A 21,497-nucleotide genomic window follows, 5' to 3' on the forward strand; every position below is an offset into this window, starting at 1 on the left:
GGATGATACGCAACGCAACTGAGCGTGACCAGAGACTGGGGTACCGTCTGCAAGGACAGCTAAATAAACTTGGAGGCTGGAGGCAATATTTATTTTATGCATTTTTGAACACTGATTGGTTAACTTTGATCTATAAAGATTTCGACAAAGGGCGCATGTTAATTCATTTCTTCAGCCTAAACAAACAGACAAAAAGAACAAGGGAGCTCATCGGATGTCGTCATTTGGAAATACCCCAGATGGTTATAGTTTAATACTAAAAACAGTATCCATGCAGTGAAAGCATTTTCGGATTTCGGCTTGCGTCGATAATACGATTACTACTCCCTTGTTGTCATCCACGTTTTCTTGTATAACCCTACACTTGTGTATTTGTCGTCATTCACTTGATGCTCAGTTAATGAATTTATTACAGGTACAATTAGTGGTAGCACCACTTATATTACCTGACAAAGGTTCCCATTTGGCATTTATTGTGTCTGGGGTAATTATTCAATCTAAATCCAGGTTTGAAGTGAGGTGAAATGTGTGTTATGTAATATGCACGTGGCAGCCCAGCAAGAGATGAATGATCAGTTGATTTACTTTTTTTTGTAAATCAACGGATCGTTCCTAGTCATCAAAGGATTAACAGAAAATACGTTGACTGATTAATCACTGTTATCTTGCACAGTGGATATGTCAAGAGTGAGTGTTTACATGTCTAGGTTTACTAAAACAAAGGGAATACACTCATATCATGGCGCGAAGTGCCGATGTAAAAACAAATACTTTGTTGAAAGGGTTAACTGATAATACGTTGATTGATTGATCATTGTTATCTATCACTAATGGAATTTTTAGGAACCGTGGACGCTATGAAAATACGTGGGCTTTCTCAGCCGACCATTGAGACTTGACACCTATGTAAAACACCTGAAACAATCCAAGCGATCAGTTGAGAAACGAACACGGGTTATAATATCCCGAAACGATATATATCTTTTAAAATATTTGATTGTTACTGTGACACGGGACATCGAATAAGTTTCTTTGTACAGCTGCAGACGAGTGGGATATTGTTCCTTTGTGTGGATATTCACGGATACATTCCTCGAACAAGGAAGCTGCCTAAAACTTATACACATAAATTTGGTAGGTTGTAATTATGATATCTGCATTTTGTTTTCCTTCATTTGAACCGATTCGTTCTTGTTTCTCTACGTCTTGGTTGGGAAATTTTTCAATGCGTGATAGTCGTTGTTGTCACAGGTCTTTTCCTTTGTAAGCGTGTATATATTACCGTCAATTTGTTAAATGTGATTCTCTCAGGCAATTTATAAAATGTGTAAATATTTCAGTCATTTTGACTAAAAAATCTGTCCAGATTGATCAAGACGATCAAAAGGGCCTACAAACATCACAACAGATTATTATGTAGGATTAAAAGCCAAACAACTTAGAAATGTACTTTTCAACGTTACATTTTCAGTCTCTTGGTGATGACATTAAACATCAAAATGTTTGGAATTCGTTGTCATAATAATACAGATGGAAATGTTTTTCAGTCACTTTGTAAAATAACTGAATATTTAGACGTTTAATAAATGTGTTACACATTTGACAGTAAAAAAATATACACACTATAAAAAAAGCATATGCTCAGGTGAAATATATTCTTTGTGTTGCAAGTCAAAATAGTGTAAACGAAAATCGCAAAATTACCAAGCAAGTGACTTATCAAAACTTCGTCAGTATTACCGATGCTACTCACAAAGATACCTACATTTCCTTATTATCTCGAAAACTGTATTTCATTTTGTTGATCAATGTGACCATACGCCCTTATTACTACCCATAAAAGTGACTAATGCGCTTACGAATGGCGCAGCAGAGGTCGCAAACTAGTCTAGATTTCTGCTATACATCCGGGTACTCACTGGGGAAAAACAATAACAAAGGCAACAACCAGTCCCGGGGAATTGCGTTAGATCAGTGCCCCTTTAAATTTGCGCTTCATTGGTCCTTAATCTGGACGTTATAAATGTTTTAGCTTACATTATTTTTATTTAAAACGAACTTTATTTAGTTGTTAATGAATTATTTAAATAATGTAATACACATAACTTTCATATTTTATAAACAATAGGATTAATTAGACCTTTCAAATAGTGTATGGCCAAACATGGAGTAGCAAAGATGTTAATTTCAGCAGATAATTTCCTTGATAAATGTTGGTTTCATCTATCACACAAGAGTCTCTGGGAACTTGGCGTCACAGCAGTAATCTTCTGGTTGGCTGGTGTTGAAAGAGTTAAACGTTGCCCATGCTGCCAAAATAGCAGCGTCTTTCATGCATTTCCACCCATGACATGAATATTGTTATGTTGCCATTTGTGCACAAGCTGAGTGCCAGGGATATAATAAAATGTTCTTGAAAAATTGAGTTATTTGACTTTTGTTACACCAGGATATTTTTTTTCATACCTACCTAACTTTTTAGGACAAAATTCAAGTAAAAAAAATGTGAGAGGCTTTTTTTTTTTTTTTAAATTGGCCTGCCTCACTTTTGAAATGAGTTTGAAATCCGTAAACCAAGAAATAAAAAAAGTGTCGCCTTAACTGCAAATTTTACACTCAGAGGCAATGGAATTATGTCAAGGTAGTTGGGAATGATATCATATTAGAATTTATGTCACCAGCATTGGAAGTGACATGATCCCATGCAGAAGTGACGTCATCAGGACTGGAAGTGACATCTTCAGAACTGGTACTGACATCATGTGTGACTGAGTTGGAAGATCATGTGGTAATAGATTACAAGATTGATAGATGACATCACAACATGGAGAACTGGACAAAAATGTAACAGTAGTTCTATTTTAACTTTACCACATATTTGCATATGTCCTTGGCATTAATCCAGGATTGGATTCACTGAACGGAAGGTATCCAATGGCAATGAACCAAAAGTGGGGTATAAGTAGCCAAATTGCATTTCCAAATTGCATCACACAGAGGGATATGTAATCTCCTGAAGACTGTTGTATTTGTCAAGCAATTAGTACAGGTTGTTTGTTAGAACCCACCTATCCCTCGGGCATATTCTGGCAATGATGTAATAGAGGTTTTGTATTCGTAGGTATTTTCAAACGATAGTTGTCATTGTTAAAAATTCAAAGAATACTGTTTTCAGGAGTAATCTCATCCACCTCCCCAATATCCTACATCTAGGATGGAATGCAGGATGCTTTGGAAGGCAGGATGCTATTAGTTGCAAAACTAATTATGGATAGTAGACAGTGTAGAGAACTTCTGTCGAAAATCTAAAGATTTTATTGTATGATGTCATCCAAAATATTAGCAACATTAGGAGAGGCTGATGGTTGGATCATGCAGGCAAAGTTTCACCATCCTACACATGTTGATGTAGGAGAAGATTGTAAAACAAGTTCAAGCAGGCCCAAATGGGGCCAAATTGACTAGTTACATCTTGGCCTTAGCCATTGCTTTTGACCGGCTAGGTCCAGGTACATACAGCTCTTCAACAAGGACTTGATTTGTTATGATGGACTACCTTAATGAACATGACCCTGTGATGACCTATAACCCTTACACTGACCTTTGCAGTTGAAAGACCTTCTTCTCTTATATCTTCTCTGGTACTGATTTACTGATGAAGTTGGAACGTTGGTATATAGGTTTCTTCTTATGTCAGAGGGGTACACAAAGTACATAATCTAGACTCGGTGGATGAGTGGGTTAGATCGCTGACTTTGTGTGCTGGCAATTAGGTGCCTCACTCTGGGAGTGTGGGTTTGAATCCCAGATGGGACTCAACCCAAAAAAGTACTAGAATGTGTACTTTACTAAGAAAGTGTTATCCAAAACACAACATTTGTTACATTTGACCGTTTTCCAAATGGCATTGTGTGTTCATTAGTGATGATATTGCCAAAATATAATATCTGACATTCCAGAAAACACTTGTTGGTGGGTGATACCTTACTAGAAGCCTACCGCTTCCTGTGACACAGTTTCTGATCATATTGAATGTTTTTCTCACCATGACTAATGTAACATCTGTTACCCAAAATGATTGCAAAAATGTATGTTGAAATATTTCTCTAATCATAAATTGTCTGTATTGAAGGACTATGTCAAGCGGAGAATATTATGTTGGTTCTGGAGCTTGCACCCCTTGGACCTCTCAACAAATACCTTGTGAAGAACAAGTGAGTATAAAAAATCCACATTTAATGGAGTAGTTAAGAATCTCTTGGAATAACAAATTGAACTTGTTTAGTTTATTTTTTAAACTTTTCACAAGAGTGTCAAAATATATCCTATTAACGTTGAAGCTCACCATATTTTTGTGTTTATTGAGTACACTCAAGCATGATGTACGGTATTACGGTTACAAGCCAAATCTGAAACCTGTTTGTAATTGTTTAGAGTATGTAAGTTAAAGTCTGAAACCTTATTGTATTTTTCCAGAATCATGTTATAAGGGCTTCACAACAATGTTTGGGAGAAGCCCTCTTGAAACTCTCAACTTTTTATTTTGGGGAATTCATGACAATTCTGGCCCTCTTGTATAGTAGTGGCCAGACTCTCAAACTGCTGACATACCCCTCCCCATAGTAGAACAAAGCAAATTTTTAATATGCTATTGCATCCAGCAGACGAGGAAATGATAGTTGTGGTCAAATATGTTGGTGACAGATACATGCAGAAATCAGAACTCACACCTTCATTCAACCTCCAATTCTTTGGATGGCTATTGCAAACCAATCAAGACCTCTGTAACAAGGGGCGGTCGTGTAGCCTAGTGGTTAAAGCGTTCGCACGTCACGCCAAAGACCCGGGTTCGATTCCCGACATAGGTACAATGTGTGAAGCCCATTTCTGGTGCCCTCCGCCGTGATATTGCTGGAATATTGCTGAAAGCGGCGTAAAACCATACTCACTCACTCACCTCTGTAACATGGGACAGGTGGCACCGAATACAACTCCACCTACTTCCAGCACTTTGCACCAGTGGCAGGTACTCCTAGGTCTCCTCAGGTCAATGCAGGATCTGACCTCCAGAGGAAGGCTCCAACTGCGCTCCATACAGATGTTCCTTGCTCCCAACATCAGGGGCCAGAATCAGTCAGTGTCCATCGTCCTCCCGGACCGTCTCAAACCACACCTCTGATGGTGGATGGTGGAATCAAACGTCAGAGCTAACGACCTCGTTACACCTATTCATCGATGCCTCTCTCCAAGGATGTGGTCCACCGCTCAACAACAGTGGCACATCAATAACCTAGAACTATAGGCGCTCATACTGGCTCTCTCTCACTGGAAACAGACACTCCAGCGCTTAAATCACCATATCCACCGACAACATCGGCATCGTATGGTGCCTCCGCAACCAGGGCACAACCCACTCCAACCCACTCCTACTCACTCCTGAGTCAAACATTCGGATGTTTCCACCTAGTTGATCAACTGGATCTCCAGTTTCAGGTCCAACACATCCCCGGTTGTTGTAACATTCTTGCAAAAGATCTGTCCAGACATTCTTGCAGAAGACCTCTCCAGACCGGACATGATAGCTCCCACAGAGAAGAAACTCCATCTGGACGCCTTTGCTCTGTCTGTCAGCACCTCGGCCACCCCAACATAGATCTGTTTGCCACCAGCCAGGTCCGGACCTTCATATTGCTGGTTACAGACCCACAGGCTTGGGCAGTTGATGCCTTAAGCGTCCCCTAGGAAGGACAAAAAGCTTATGCTTTTCCGCCACCAGAACTCCTTCCCAGGGTTCTCCAAAAGATTAGATTGACACAGAGCCTCAATCTCACTTTGGACACACCCTAGAAGTCGGCGAGAGGTTGGTTCGTTGATCTGAGAGATATAGCTGCCGCCGACCCTCTCGAACTTCAATACAGGAATTTCCGCTCAGCAAACGGTCATTATATCTGAATGTATGGTCCATCTACAAAGAGCCTTAGCTAGAGTGACAAGGGTCATGACCCTAGCATAGACCGTTTACCAGAATCCTGTATGACGACAAGTGGCAGTCCTTCAAAGTTTTTGCAAGGAAAAGCACCAGGATCAAACCTCTGTGTCTCCCCAATTCTTGGCCAAATTTTTACTGTTTTTACACCACAGGCGTCGTCTGAAGGGCAGCCCATCACAACCTGCCTTGTGGCCCTTAAATCGGTTTTGGCGGTCCCGGCAGTCCTGGAAGATCGGAAAATGACAAAGATCCCAGAACTCCAAGCTTTACTTCGCTCCCTCTAGCTGGAAGACCAGAAGGCCGAGTTTCAAGGTGCTTACACTACTGAGAGGTGCGCTCTTTGAACCAGTTCATTTGGCATTGTATTATAACCTCCCTAAAAAGACGGTCTTCCTACTGGCCCTGGCTAGAGCGGCATTAAGCGAGCTACACGCGCTAGACATTGCACATGTCCGGTTTGAGCAGCACCTGGATCTCTTCATAGCCAATAATCAACTCCAAGGACAGCCTGACATATCCTTCCTCGTGCCGCCACTATCTTTGACGATGGAGGACGAGGATGAACAGGAACTTCTTCTATGTCCGGCTTGGCCAACAACGCCTCCTCTTCATAAAGGTATCGACGACATTGCAGGTTGAAGTCAGCCACAACTAGATCGCCATCATTCTTCAGGCCTACGAGGCTGCGGGACTGGATCCTTCGAGAGCCAGAAACTGCACGAGATCTGGGCGGTTGTCTCCACCAAGGCTCCTCGCAGCAACCATTTACAGCGCCCTTATGGAAGGCTGCTTCTGGCGATCAGACACCGTCTTCGCCAGCTTATCCTTGTGGGAATTTTATTGAAGATCACTTCTGAAGGTATGCCCTTCACCATACCGTTGGAAAAAGATCCATTAAGGAGTAATGCAGGATAAGTTAAAAATTCTAGTAAAATCCCAGATATTTTTTATATTTGTATACATATCCTGCCTTACTACGTCTAAAGTGGCCCACCCGTCGCAGAGCTGCCCGCCATTTGATATCTCAAAATGTGCCTACACGTCAGTGTAGATGGCTGTGTTCATATCTTAACTTTTATGATTTTCTTTAAAATTGGTAAGATTTTATCACATCCACAATTTTGTCCAAAAATGCTATTGTTGGCTGAGTTGGCTCTCATTGTCAATTTAATTAGTCATAGCTTTATACAAAACATTCATGTCACTGTTTGCTAAAACCATAATTCCTATGAATGTCCATAGCCATAACTTCCTGTTTGGGCATTAATCACACTATAAAATCTTTAGGTGTTTCAACAGACATTCTCTTCACTGCCAATTATCCAAGTAGTTTGGAGGTATACCCCATCCTTAGTCACAATGCATCTTTCCTGAAAGAGCTTGTGCACTCCAAAGTCTAGATGCACGTATTGCATGGACTTAACCTCTCAAGCTCTATAAAGCCCTGAATTGTCCTAAATCTAAATCCAAGAAGAAAAGAGGTAGGTTAAAAAGAGGGTACAAACTCCATTTCTAACAGCATCCGGGAAAAAGTGTGCATGAAAAAAATGTACCTGAAGGTACTCAACAGAGATTACCTAGTACGTCCCCCAAAGTTTCAAATGGAGTCAGTTAAAAGCAACACAACTCTTTCAGGCATGCAGATTGGCTGGTCAGCCTGGATCTGCAGGACGCTTACCTGCACGATTTCCTCTTAGCCGATCAAGACATATTGCAGAAAAAGCAGAACACAATATTTCTTATTCAACTCCAGTCTCATTTGGGTTTCCTGGTACATCCCGTCAAGTCGAAATTAATACCAACTCAAGTCATTGTGTGTGTAGGGGCAAGGTTTCAGCTTATAAAAGGTATCTTAAAACCCTTAAAGGACAGATATCTAAGAGCAAGAGAGATTATCCAAAATGCACTCATCCAACCAATCTGGTCATGTCTTTGGTGGATGTCTTGCCTTGGAACATTAACATCAAGATCTTACTTACAGAGTGAAGCTTCAGTTACATCCACTACAAGCTTGGATGAAAACTACCAGAGATATGGAACTGGAAAATATAACACAACCCCCTCACAGCCAGCTATTGGAACTACATTGGTGGCTTCTTCATTAAAATGTTATGCCATCCCCATCACCAAAATGTTATCCCCATCCTATTACCCCCTTCCGGTACATCACCTATACATAGATGCATCAGGCGAAGGTTGGGGTGTGCAGATGGACAACGTCACAGTCCAAGGAGTGTGGTCAGACCAAGACAAGAAGTAGCATATAAATTGTCTTGAAATGAGAGCCATTATCCAAGCTATCAAGACTTGGTCTCATCTGCTGCACCACTTATCAGTACTGACGGTGGTGGCTTACATGCAACATCAAGGGGGCACGAGATCATCACTTTTGTTGAAGGAGGTTAAGCTTTTATTTGCATTGACAGACTCAGTGAATTGCAAGACAGAAGCACGGCACATACCAGGAAAAGTGAACAAACTTGCAGACTGTCTTTCCCGGAGATACAAGATTGTGCCATTGGAATGGACCCTCCATCCCGAGGTATTCAAATGGATCACCTTGACGTGGGATACTCCTCATCTGGATCTGTTTACCACATGCCTAAACCATTGACTTTCCATATACATCAGTCCAGTTCCAGATCCATTAGTCCAGGTCAATGCTCAATCCATGAGTTGGCAGGGGATGTTCACCTACTCTTTCCCACCTTGGTCTCTCCAGGACAGAGTTATAAGAAAGATCGAAGACTCAGATTGCATCATAATTCTGATCGCCCCAGCATGGTCCTGCAGAGTGTGGTTCCCTGGTCATTATGTCTCCAAAATGACTATCAACAAAAAGACGGCCTCACTGCACACTTTGGATACTGGAAATACCAACTTAAATATAAACACAAAAATGGTTTATTGAGCAGCAGTTGTAACAAGTATATAACAATGTTATTCAAAGAATAGGATGTACACAATGGGCTTCCGGTGAGTTATCACTGCTGGGGTCAACAATTTATATCTCCTCATTTACGCATACACAAGACTGTAGGATGATATTCTTCAGATTGCTACCAGAATTTATTGCCCAAAACTAGTCCTCAGTGTTGCGGCCACTAGGACATAGCCAATACACTATTCAATCATTGAACAAAACAGTGGTTCATCCAGATAGACTATTATGTCCCATCAGAGCTCTGAGTTATTGCACCACAGCTCCTCAAAACCAGAGAAAGAAGAGGAAACAGCTTTTTATCTCTAGCAAGCCTTCATCAGGGAACGACATTACTAAAACTACTGTGGCAGGATGGCTTAAAACCACTATGTCTGATAGTTATCATCAAGCCCAGCTATCAACACCAAAATGTGATGTCACAAAAGGAGAATGAACCGAAAGTGTCATCATGGATGTCTTCAGAACCGGAAGTGAAATCATGAAAGACTGCAGGGAAATATCATAAGTAAGGTCATATAACCCCAAAACAGTTAACAATTATGACGTCATAGAATGGGAAGGATGCCACAGAGTGCCAAAAGTTTTTCAGTTTTGCCAAGGGTAGAATCAGAAAGTTATTGGTTCATACCCCTGTTTTTCTATGTATTGCTCAACTTCACTGCTGCCAATTATCTGTGAGTACCAGATGACAGATCCCAGTGTCCCTCTGGTAAATACTGGCTATGGTGTAATGGAAGTAGGATATTCATAGGAATTATCAAACATTATCCCGTGATATGCCAAGGAGAGGCACGGGCCACCGAGCCGTGGATGCCCGTGCCTATAATAAAAACAGAAAATGAGATTGGGTTAAATGGCCGAGGGTGTGCAGGCACTAGTGGGCTACTAAGCTGCTAATTGTGTATACCAAAATGCTACCGTTGCCATGGCCACTAGCTAGCGCTGCTGGCCTGAGACTGCTACCGCTGTCCGGCCCCCACGGTAGCATATTTAAACGCTACCACGCTGCCAAAAGCAGCTCCCGCTGCTGGCCTAAGTCAGACTACCGCTGCCCGGCCCCAGGTAGCCGGCCAAAGCAGATCCCACTGCCTGGCCCCATTAGCAAAACCATTGTGCGACTACTGCCGCGGACCCAACTGTCAGCTACCGCCGCCGGGCCCATATACGTGGCAATTGTTTGCCCCAACGTATGTTATTTTACCATTCCCCGGCTGAAAAGTCGGGAAAGACAAGGTTCCCACTTAGAAGCAAGTAACCCCGGAAAGGTTCCCACTGAAAAGCAGGTAGCCTTAAGCACGAGTATTAATTTGGAAGCAAGTTAATTTGTTACTAGCAGTGTAGCCCACTAGAACCCCGCCACAAAGCACTACCCCACACCCACGGCCACGCGATACGCGGAGATAGCATTGTTGCCCCGCTTGCCTATGTACTGAAAAGAAACAATAACCTGTGGAGATAACATCCTTACTGGCGCAAAACAAGCGCCAGGGCATGCAATAAATTGTCCGTAAACACACACAGTCCTTTGTCACTGAGGTGGACGCCCTCCCAGGCGTACCATGTCTTGTCTGATGCCAGGATCTGGGGATGTGGCACTATTGTACCGCCGAGCTCTTTGACTCGGTTGGCCAGTCGGCGGTTGATATTCTTCCGCATCCCCTCGATCTTTAGTGGATCCTTGGCATCGTGCCAGTAGCGCCTGGGCAGCATTGAGGATACGATGATCTTGGTGTCAGGTAGCTGGAGTTGTATCCGAGGGTATTGATGCCACCATGTCAAGGTAGAGTTGGCTGCCCTTGACCGAGCACAGGTCGTTGGAGCCCAGGTGAATGATGAGGGCTCTGGGGCTGCGCCGTGTCGCCTTGACCTGTGCATCTAGAATGGTGTCCAGCTCCTTCCACCTCATCCCCCCTCGTGCCAGCCGTAGCATCCTCGGTTGGTTCGGACTGGTGCCCTTCAGGAGCAAGTACTGCCGTGCCCTGGCCATGTAGCTGGATCCCACCATCCAAACTGTAAACAATAAGAAGTGTAGTAAGTACCATGAAAGACTATTTGAATTAATTGTGCAACATTGAATTTGTTGGTAAGCGTATGGAAGCATTGTAGCAATCTGATTTCCACCTGCCGTATTGTTGTATGAGGTGTTCCGGCACCCCGTTCATGGCTGCTGATGTGGCTGCCCCAATGTGGAAGGAGTGCGAAGAATAGCAAGCCGTGTTTATGTTGCTGTGTGCTAAGGCCTTTTTTAGTAGTGCCTGGAATTGGTACCTTGTAACGGGGGAATGGTCGAAATGAACGAATGCATGTTGTGGGCCGGAGGGGCGCGCCTCCAAGTAGTGCTTGATGGCGACTACCGGACATAGCGGATTACCTGGTATAGATGACATTGTAACTGTTGTCCCCATCCTGTACTGATCAGACTTCGAGTGTGGTAAATGGATTGAAAGCTGCTGGGGGTTGCCCGAGAAGCTTAAATTCTGGATGGCGCAACCTGTTTTTGAGGGTCCAGTTTGGACCAGTTCGCTAACCCTAAAGAAACCGAAGAAGGCTGTGCAGTAGACTGCCTTGAACAGTCTGGCTTCATATGCTGATGAGCATACATGAGGCAGATTGTTGGTTACTACCTGCAGCAGATCTGCAGTGATCGGTTTTCTGGTGTCTGGTCGGCCCGCTGATTTGTGTAAGCCTGTTAAAATCTTGCCCACCAGGAAATGGTTTGTACAGTCGGTGAGCCCGTGGAATTTGTGCTGTGAAGACAGCACTTCAATGTAAGTCTTGACTGTTAGGGGAGTGGTGAGTGACTGACAGATAAGCAATAAAATTGCGACCTGATCCAGCGGGACTGGCCACACCTCTTGTAGCTGGTGTGTGGACCGGAACTGGTGCAAGGCATTGATGCCTGTTTGGTAGGTGGCCCATGTATTTGTAGACAGAGATTGTTGTAGGAGTCTGCCGGCCTCCTGCCTCAGATCAGCCATATGATGCACGGGAAAGGTGTGGGGTTCTGGTCCGCGGCTGGTGCTGCCTCTCGGAAGCGTTTGAGCTGAAACCTCGAGAGAACATCGGCAATAGTGTTAGCAGTGGAACATACATACTTTGCCTTAAACATAATATTATATCGGAGGCACTGCAGGATTAGGCGACAGAGTAGGCTCATCACTCTGGGGGCCTTGGTCGACTGTTTGTTGATTATTGCTACGACGGCTTGGTTGTCGCAGTAAAAGAGGACCTTTTTGTTTGTGAGTTGCTTGCCCCAAAGTTGGATGGCCAGTGTGATGGGGAACAGTTCATAGGAGCGTCAAGTCCCGTGTAGTTCCATCCGTCACCCACTGGGTTGGCCATGCAACCGTTAAACCATTTGCCCTGCATGTAGGCCCCAAAGCCGGCACCACCCGCTGCGTCTGAAAACAGCTGGAGGAAATCGCTGTCTACCCATAGTTGGTCCTGAAACACTGAAATGCCGTTATAACTCATAAGAAATGTTAACCACATTTGTAGGTCTTCCTTGACCCAGCTGGTGGTGAAATGGTTGCTTACCTTTGCTAAGCAGATTGATTAGCCTTCGGCTGAATGCCCTTGCCATTGGTATAGCCCTGCACATAAAGTTAAGCTTGCCTATGAGGGACTGAAGTGCCCTTTTTGTGACCTTGATGTTACCTGTTGACAGGATGTCTTGGATTTCCCTTGTCGCCTCCTTGATCTTGGACTCTGGGATTCTGATCTGCATTGCATTGGTGTCTATTTCCAACCCTAAGAATGTCAGTTTGGTGGTGGGGCCCACCGTCTTGTCGTGCGCAATAGGGACCCCCAGCTGTTCTAGTGTATTCACGCATCCGTTGAGGTTGTCTGAGCAGTGGCTGGTGCCTGCTGTGCCCCCCGTTTGGAAGTCATCCAGGTAATGCATGATCTGACACGCTGGAAGATGTGATTGCATGCACTATTGCAAGAAGGTACTAAACGTTTCAAATATGGCGCAAGATATGGAGCAGCCAAATGGTAAGCATTTATCGAAATAGAACTCACCTTCGAATCTGATGCCTAGCAGCTCGAAATCGGATGGGTGGACTGGTATAATTCTAAAGGCCGACTGAATGTCGAATTTTGCTAGTAGTGCTCCCTTTCCCAGTTGTTGAACCATATGAGTAGCTTCATCAAATCTGGCATACACAACGGAGCAGGCCTCTGTGTCGTTTATAGATTTACCACTGTGATAGGATAGATGGTGAATTAGACGGAATTCCTCCGCATGCTTACCCAGATGCTGACCATAGCCTGGCTGCTTCTTGGGCACCAGGCCTATTGGGGATACTTGGAGGTTGTCCAGGGGGGTGTCCTTGAAGGGGCCTGCCATCCTGCCAAGGTCGACTTCCTTTTGTAGTTTTTGTTTCACGTAGCCTGCCGTGTCTTGGTGCGTGGCTGATCGCAAGTTTCGTGCCAGGCGACCCGTGCGGCTTCCCTGGAACCAAGCTTAAAGCCAAAGCTAAAACCTACCCATAAATAATTTGCATCTCTGTAATTGACCCTAGCATATTGGCGTAACCAGGGTGCCATTTCATTGAGATCCACGGGGGAAGAGGCCATTGAACTTACCTGCCTTGACGGCTGGTTTTCTGTTAGGGAAAGGCTGATTGGGCTTGTATGGGGTCGGTTGGACCCCATTCCCTCAAAAACAGGTCCTAGAGCTGTGGGAATGTTTGCCACACTTACCGCATTTGTGAGTGTACTTACAGTTGACCCTGCTACAGCCAAATTTATTGAAATCCCAGCATACCTGGCTGGCGATGTCCCCCTGTACGCGTGTCATTGCGCCCCATCCGCCTGATTCTGGTTGTAGTACCGGCTGTGTGACCATGTACTTCAGCCACAACTCCCCGTCGATGTTGTCCCAGCGTCGTGAGGGGTCCCTTGACATTCTGTGTCGTAGGTTGACCAGGCATTCCCCGCGAATCGAAGTGCCGCCGTTCTTATGGTTTCCATGTAGGACAGCAACCCCTTGGTTGTGCGGACCTCGGAGTGCCTACTAACATAGATATACATGAAAATGTGGATAGCTGAAGTCCAGCTTGCCAGGGACAGGCGCTTTGGTTGCTGCTTTATTGGTTTAAAAATTATCTTACCTGAGGAGTTGTACGCCATGGTAATCATACCGTCCTCGTGACTTCCCTCGGTGTTTGGTAGGATTGTGCCGAGGTCGACAAACTCGCAACGCCAGATTTTTTCCCTCACCTGTTGATTGACGTGTGCGTCTATTCCATCTGCACGGAAGGATAGGGAATCCCCGTATCCTGCGTTCTGATTGGCTGGCCAAGCCGCATTACCGTCGGCCTCATTGTGAGCATTGTGATTCTCCCTATGTTGGGCGACATGGCGGGAGAACTAAAACCAAGCCTTACCTGTTGGTTTGCGCTAACTGGGCCGGGCGCTGAATGTTCCAGCAACTGGAGTATATTTTCCAGTTGCTCGTTTACCTGGGTAGCCGAGTTGGCAGCCTGCGTGGCATTTACAAGCTGCGCCGATTGCACGTTAATTGTTTTGCCACCTTTGATATTTCCGTAATTGGCAGACTCACCATCAGCTGTTGCCTCCTGCATAATGTGTACTCCCGGGGCTTGTCTTCTGGTTGTCCTGGCCTGCTTGGCTCCCCTCACAAGCTTGTGGTTGACGGCTGATCTTCTCTTGGGAGGCATCACAAAAGGTCGAGGTGGTGAGTTGGTATTCCACAAGTGTAAAAATGTCCCGAGGATGAAGTTCGGGAGTAGAACGAAATAAATGCGATACGGCGAGTGCTGGAATAGGTGGTATTCAAAGTGTAATTGGCGAAACGGTCGCAACTGGGTACAAAGGAAACGTACAAAGCGAAAGCGATTTGTGAAACGCGTGTGTACTTGAAGAGGGACTGTGCGCGAATGATGGACTGTAACAAAAGGCGGGATGATGCTTGCGCTCGATTATTCCCCGGGCACGGTGCAGAGTGGTGACCCGGGGGTGATTGAGTTACGAGGGGTGATTGGGTTACAGACGTAATTAGCCAATGGTTTGGATACGCGGGATAAAGTCATTTAGTAGTTAGTACTAAATGTAAATAGTTATCATTGTGCAAAATTCTATACCTCTGTTACATCAGGAAATAGTCAGGAAATAGTCCCTCCCAACTCCCCAATATATCTTACATCTAGTTGATGAAGGTTATTGGAAAGAAGTGATGTTTTCACGCCTTATGCATGTGCAGATGCATTGTGACTAAGGATAGGGTATACCTCAAAACTAATTGGATAATTGGCATTGAAGAGGATGTCTGTTGAAAGATCTAAAGATTTTGAAGTGTAATTAATGCCCAAACAGGAATTTATGGCTATAATAGAGTAATAGAGGTAGTATTCTCAGAATTGTACACAATGATAACTATTGTTTGATTTCTGTATAGGATATTTTAATGATTTCCAAAGTCAACGATTATTTTTCAAAACAGGTCAATTTGAAGCTCAGGGTCATTTTCAAGGTGAAGTTCTATATTAATACATAAGCAGTAAAAAACATGCTACAAATGCACATACAACTATCATTTCTGGCTCTGTGTGGGCCTGGTAAAGCCCTGTATAGTAGACAAAGATACAAAAAATGTGCACAATGAAATAATAACTGCTCTCTCACAAATGGACTAGCAGACGATTTTGTGTTGTCAATCTCATAACATATAATGGTGTGTTAACCTTAGAATCTGACATTTAATTCATTACATTACATTACACTATTGCTGTCAGTATCGACAGTGTGCATTATTATGATTATATACTGAACCAAATTAAAAACTTCACAATCCTAAAATTTTAACATTTTGACCAGTTATCATTGTGGGCCCTTATTGTGTATTTAAACAGTAATGGCCAAGTATTGTCTTCAGATAACACCCGTTTTGGTGCAGGTGAATCGATCAAAATCATGTGCACAGCACTATAGTGGCAAAAGTGTTTTTTCACGTGCAACTGGTCAAGTGGCCATAATACCGCACGTGTTTTCAGCCATACTTGTTAGCAGTCATTATCAAAAAAAGAAAAACACAAGAAAACAAAAGTCTTTACGGCCATTTGTCATGCCACGCCTTTCAAATGTGCAACGTGAACGTGCCATCGGCATGTTGCAGACGGGAACGTCCGTAGCTGAAGTCGCAAGGACGATGGGTTGTAGTCGACGGACTGTTTATAATTTACAGACGCGTCTACAACAAACGGCTACCACCGCTGATCACTGCCCTCGGCCAGGTCGACCGTGTGTGACGTCACATGCAGAGGATCGTCAGATTGTCTTACGTCACCTCCGTAAAAAAATTTTGACGGCTACATCAACAAGAAATGAACTGTTTTAGGGGAAGACTGAGTGCGCAAACTGTTCAAAACCGTCTGAGAACTGCTCACCTTCAAGCACGACATTAATATTGCGGGCCGATTCTGACTCAATTACACAGACGTCAACGTCAATTGTGGGCACAGCGACACTTACGATGGACTGAGAGGAATTTGAATCAAGTCGTCTTCAGTGATGAATCCCGATTAAATCTTTGATTTGCTGATGGTAGGGCGAGGGTGTGGAGGCGCCTTCATGAACGTTACGCCCAGTGTTGTGTACAGGAAGTTGACAGATTTCGAGGCGGAAGTGTCGTTGTGTGGGGTGCTTTCTGTGGCAATGCACGTTCCAGGTTTCTTGTCATCCGTGGCAATCTCAACGCTGCTGCTTACCGCGACCAGGTACTGGCACCAGAACTTCTGCCTTTTATGGCAGCTCATGGACCAGGTTTGATCTTCCAACACGACAATGCCAGACCCCACACAGCAATTTTGACAATGAATTTTCTTCAGAATGCGTGAGTCAACGTCATGGACTGGCCGTCAAGGTCTCCCGACCTCAATCCTATCGAACACATCTGGGATGCTCTTGGCAGAAGTCTGCGCACTCTCCAGAACCAACCACAGAATTTGGAAGATTTTGGCACCATTTTGCAGCAACAATGGTGTCGTCTTCCCAATCATGTGTTCACAAGCATCACAAGGTCCATGCGGAGGCGTTGTGTGGCAGTTGTCTACGCACATGGTGGCCATACACGCTACTGAACTTGTGTGCCATCAGATTCATGTGCTTGGGACTTATGATTTAAACTGTCGATGTTATTACCGAATACCGTAGGTGCTTGGAACAAATTATGGTTACCACCGTTAATTAAGATCCTTCTTTGGACATTAATGATTAAAAATTACCTTCTCTGATACATTTGTCCATTGTATATCATATATGGGATTACTTTTAAAAATGTGAAGTTTTTAATTTGACTCAGTATATGTTTTATTTACATTGATAAGTCAGAAGAGAAAGTCACTTGAACCCAAATACATGTACAGTTTGTAATGATAAGCAGAGTTTTCAAACAACAATGAATGAATATGTCTCGAGAAAACCGAGATATAACCAAGAAATACATTTACTTATGGCATTAAATAATATTGTGGCCAGGTAGCCATTTTGCGTTTCAGATATTGTTTTGCACGTGTACACAATTGAAATTGAAATACACATAATTGAAAATTAACATATTGTTTCTTAGTTTCAACAAAAGGAAACGCACTATCGTGTCACTTGATTGTCTGGTTTGTTTAAAACCTGTGCCGCAAGGCAGGAGTACTACTGTGTGGCATCATGCAACAAAGAAACATTTACTTTTTTAAACAAATTGGGGAAGTGACGGGTGTCACCAGTAGGGCAGGACATGCTCACTCTTTTCACTGATTTTTAATGATCCATTCAATCTGTTATCTGGCTGTTATCGAGTGTTGATGTTATATATTCCTTGAATGATAAAGTTATTGTGAAGGGTTTAGTAGAATTTGTTTTGTCCCAAATGGGAAATGTTATGTCTTCAGACTAGAATTACACACTGGTATCTGATGCAATGATTTCTGGGGCATTGACAATTCTGCCCACTTGTTGCTGAGATGGATGAGTTCATATGAGTAAGAAAAGTTTACATTTGTCTGTTGTTGTCTCCATGCTCATAGTTCAGGGGTTTGTGTTGTAGCAGCGGTAGGTGAACGACAGTGGAAGCCTTGTACAACACAGGGAAAATAACAATGTAGTCGTTCTTATTCACACAATTCAAGATTAGAGATATTTGTCAAAAGCTCACAAGCATGCAGTACACTTGGGATAATAACTCTACACCATAAGTTTGAACAAATGACAGGAGTCAAACATCCTGTCCTCAATCCAACATCTTTCAATGAAGCAACGGTGCATCTCGCTGAGTTACAAGAATGATGACTCCATCTGTATATGAATCAGTGACCCAGCATAGATTGTACTTGGCTTAATCGGCATTGGCACATCGAGTTGAAAATCTATTCCTTGGAATATTTCTGCCTTTGAATATCAGAATTCTACTCTTGTAGCATTTTTCTACTCTTGTAGCATTTTAACACAATCTCCATTGGCATGAGTAATCGTGTGCAACATTAAGAGAACTTGGCAGGCCATGACTTTTTGTGCTGATCAGTGTTGTGTCATCCACTAGTACCACAGAAGGTACATGATTCTGCCCAGTCTTTGGACCTAGGTTGAGGTTATCTAAGCGTTTGATCAAATCTTTGATGTATTCAAGGAACAACCATGCTGATAGAACTTTTCCTAGTCCGACTCCTTGTCTGACTCGTTGTCTGACTGGAAAAACAGGAATTTTGTGACCATTATATTGGACACAAGCAGACGAGGCCTTGTAAGAGTGTCTAACTAAGAGGTCTGCCCATGTTATATGACTTGAACTGTAAGCCATTGTGCCCTATTCTGTCTAAGGCTTTCTCATTGTCTAGGATGCCAATATATATATTTTAAGCCCCTTCAGTAGGTATATGTACAGTTACACATGCCACATGTTCTTTCCTACAACCGCACTGTAGGTTATGTGGGAATGACGGGTTCACTTATTTCACAAAGCTTTCTAATTTATCCAGTAGAATTCTTTCAAATGCTTTTCTTTAATGTTATTTCCCTATAACCGGTATACCGGTAGCTGGATCTGTTTGTCCTTGTTATTGCCCTTTTACAGCGGTAGAATCGTTCCAATTCCCACTGATTTGGGCATGTAGCAAACACGTGTTATTAGATTGAACAAATGTCAGCCTGAAACAATGAAATAACAGCATAAGAAATATTAAATAGAATTGAATAAATATATACAATCTGTTACAGTTACTATTTGAATGTATAACATATAGATATCACTTTCATTAATAGATATCACCTCTATTACATCCATCTAGTCCTGCACATATCTGTACAATACATCAATATACACGGATACAAAATATATTAATACAATAATAAAGGGTTAGTGAACATACTGTATGTAACTTTTAGGAAGTATTACACTTACATGGAATATAGAATATATATAGAACTAAGTTATAAGGCTAATAACAATAACTCACTGAACTGTGAGTTCTTCAACAACTATAAATATATACAAGCTACATTATATTTCTAATAAATCAAATCAAGAATGCAATACACAATATATCCTATTTCTTATCACCATAACTAGACATCATCCATATTACAAAATCATAAAATACATGATTGAAGAATCTTAAATGCCAATGAATCTCCTCATTCAATTTCCATATTTTAAGACCCCATAAATCACTAAGTGACATGGACATGTTGTGCTTTGTGCATCTTTACTTTGACCAGAACTCAGACATTATTGAACTGGCTTTATTTTCTGCAGAGACCTAAAACAGTCTGAGGTGGTGCTGCTTATGAAGCAAGTAGCTGAAGGCATGACCTATCTCGAAGCCAGAAAATTTGTTCACAGAGACCTGGCAGCAAGAAATGTGCTTCTCGTCACAGAAAGATTTGCCAAGATCAGTGACTTTGGCATGTCCAAGGCTCTTAACAGAGACAGTAACTACTATGAGGTAAAGTTTGACTTGACTCAGGTATGATTGTAACTGTGGTCAACTTGTCATATGTAAGGGTCACCTCAACAGTCAAGGTCAGCCACTCATAAAAGGTACTAAAAGTATCATTCAAAATGTAATGTCAGTTCAGCTTTCCATCATAATCATTGAAAGATTGAAGCTTGAAAGTTTCATATTACTCTCTTATTCCAGCTTTACAAATCTTGTTTTGAAAAATGAAAAGCTTTTTATCTAAAAATTGGCCTGGCACTTCAACTTTGTGACTGCTTTAGAAAGACAAAAAGATGAAAACTTGAAATTCAGACTATAGTCATTCTCAGGTCATTATCATCCTTGTTAGGTTAATATTATTATTTTTACTTTTGCATTATTCACACATGTTAACAGTATTTAGAGACCTGTGAAGGTTGGTCTTCAGCAACCCATACTTGCCATAAAAGGCCACTATGCTTGTGGTAAAAGGCGACTAACGGGATCGGTTGGTTAGGCTCGCTGACCAATCTCATTAAAATCAGATCTTAGTTCTTGCTACCGCTAAACAAAGATCTGAGGACATCCCATTCCAGGTCACGTCAGAAGGACCTTTCGCAAATTTTGATCGACCAATGGAATGACTGACAAGAAATCGACATTAGCCAATCAGAAGCTTTCTCAAGCTTTACGACACTAGTTTCAAACTGGCGACTACGCTTTGAAACATATTTTGACGTATTCTCGAGAAAAAAAATTAAAACTGATGAGAAGAACACTCTGGAATGGCTTATAGATGGCCTAGATTGTATGGACATAATCACAAAACCCGTAAATGTCGTTCGGAATACCCCGTGTTAAATATTTCGTGGCTGCATGATTAGAAAACACATTCCGACTGTCACTTTTAGATCTGGTAAGCGACGCTCTGATTGGTCGGATGAAAGGTCGTTCTGACGTGACCCCTAATGGGATGTCCTCCGATCTTTGAGTAGCGGTGGCGAGTACAAAGATCTGATTTTAATTATATTTGCTCGCTGACTTGGTTGATACATGTCATCGATCCAAATTGTGTGGATCGATGCTCATGATGTCAACCACTGGTTTGTCTGTTCCAGGCTCGATTATTTTCCAGACTGCCGTCATATAGCTGAAATATTGCTGAGTGTGGCATTAAACAACAAACAAACAAATACAGTATTTTGACGACCCAAGAAGATCCGGGTTAGAATAGTTCTTCAACAAAACATGCTTGTTGTTAGGATCGTCTAGGCTTGTCGAAAGAGACAACTAACAGGATCAGTGGGTCAGGCTCGCTGACTTGGTTGATGCATGTCATTGATCACATTTGCGAAGATCAATGTTCATATCAATCACTGGATTGTCTAGTCCAGACTTTATTTTCAGACTGCCATCATACAGCGGGAATATAGCTGAGTGCAGCGTTAAACAACAAACGAACAATACATTGACACTGAAATCCCAAATAAGTCAATATTTATATTACAGTTCACCCAACATGAACCAAACTTTGAAATATAAATACTGCACATGCAGAAATCAAAACATAAACACAAGCCTTTGTGTAGGCAACATGGAGAAATGACATGTGCATCACCAGGCATCTGCCTCT

The 21,497-nt window shown here is 42.7% G+C and overlaps 2 protein-coding genes across 3 annotated transcripts in view; one reads left to right on the forward strand and one right to left on the reverse strand.

Annotated features, from left to right (window-relative positions):
* LOC124120811 (tyrosine-protein kinase SYK-like) overlaps nucleotides 1–21,497 on the forward strand; it is a 220,906-nt gene that overhangs the window by 176,024 nt on the left and 23,385 nt on the right. The window contains exons 12-13 of the mRNA XM_046483671.2: nucleotides 4,133–4,214; nucleotides 19,702–19,891. Coding sequence (XP_046339627.1) covers nucleotides 4,133–4,214; nucleotides 19,702–19,891 — 272 coding nt within the window. The remainder of the gene's footprint in view (nucleotides 1–4,132; nucleotides 4,215–19,701; nucleotides 19,892–21,497) is intronic.
* On the reverse strand, nucleotides 10,083–12,208 carry LOC125382042. 2 transcript variants are annotated; one of them, XM_048399801.1, is made up of 2 exons: nucleotides 11,786–12,208; nucleotides 10,083–10,943 (listed from the first exon to the last, which is right to left on the reverse strand). In XM_048399801.1, exons 1-2 carry the CDS (start codon nucleotides 11,850–11,852, stop codon nucleotides 10,666–10,668), a joined length of 345 nt encoding a protein of 114 aa, XP_048255758.1. In that variant the 5' UTR covers nucleotides 11,853–12,208; the 3' UTR covers nucleotides 10,083–10,665. The 2 variants fall into 2 exon arrangements, with proteins under 2 accessions (XP_048255758.1, XP_048255757.1); XM_048399800.1 differs by having other exon boundaries at nucleotides 11,762–12,208.

The sequence above is a fragment of the Haliotis rufescens genome, unplaced genomic scaffold (assembly GCF_023055435.1).
Source record: "Haliotis rufescens isolate VD_foot unplaced genomic scaffold, xgHalRufe1.0.p SCAF_2, whole genome shotgun sequence".
Taxonomy (NCBI): domain Eukaryota; kingdom Metazoa; phylum Mollusca; class Gastropoda; order Lepetellida; family Haliotidae; genus Haliotis; species Haliotis rufescens.

Coding starts and splice junctions, on each gene's coding strand:
- LOC125382042 (XM_048399800.1), bottom strand. CDS start 11,852: ATGGGCCACCTACCAAACAGGCATCAATGCCTTGCACCAGTTCCGGTC. Junction 10,944..11,761: donor GGCCAGTCCCGCTGGATCAG/GTCGCAATTTTA, acceptor TATTGTTTACAG/TTTGGATGGTGGGATCCAGC.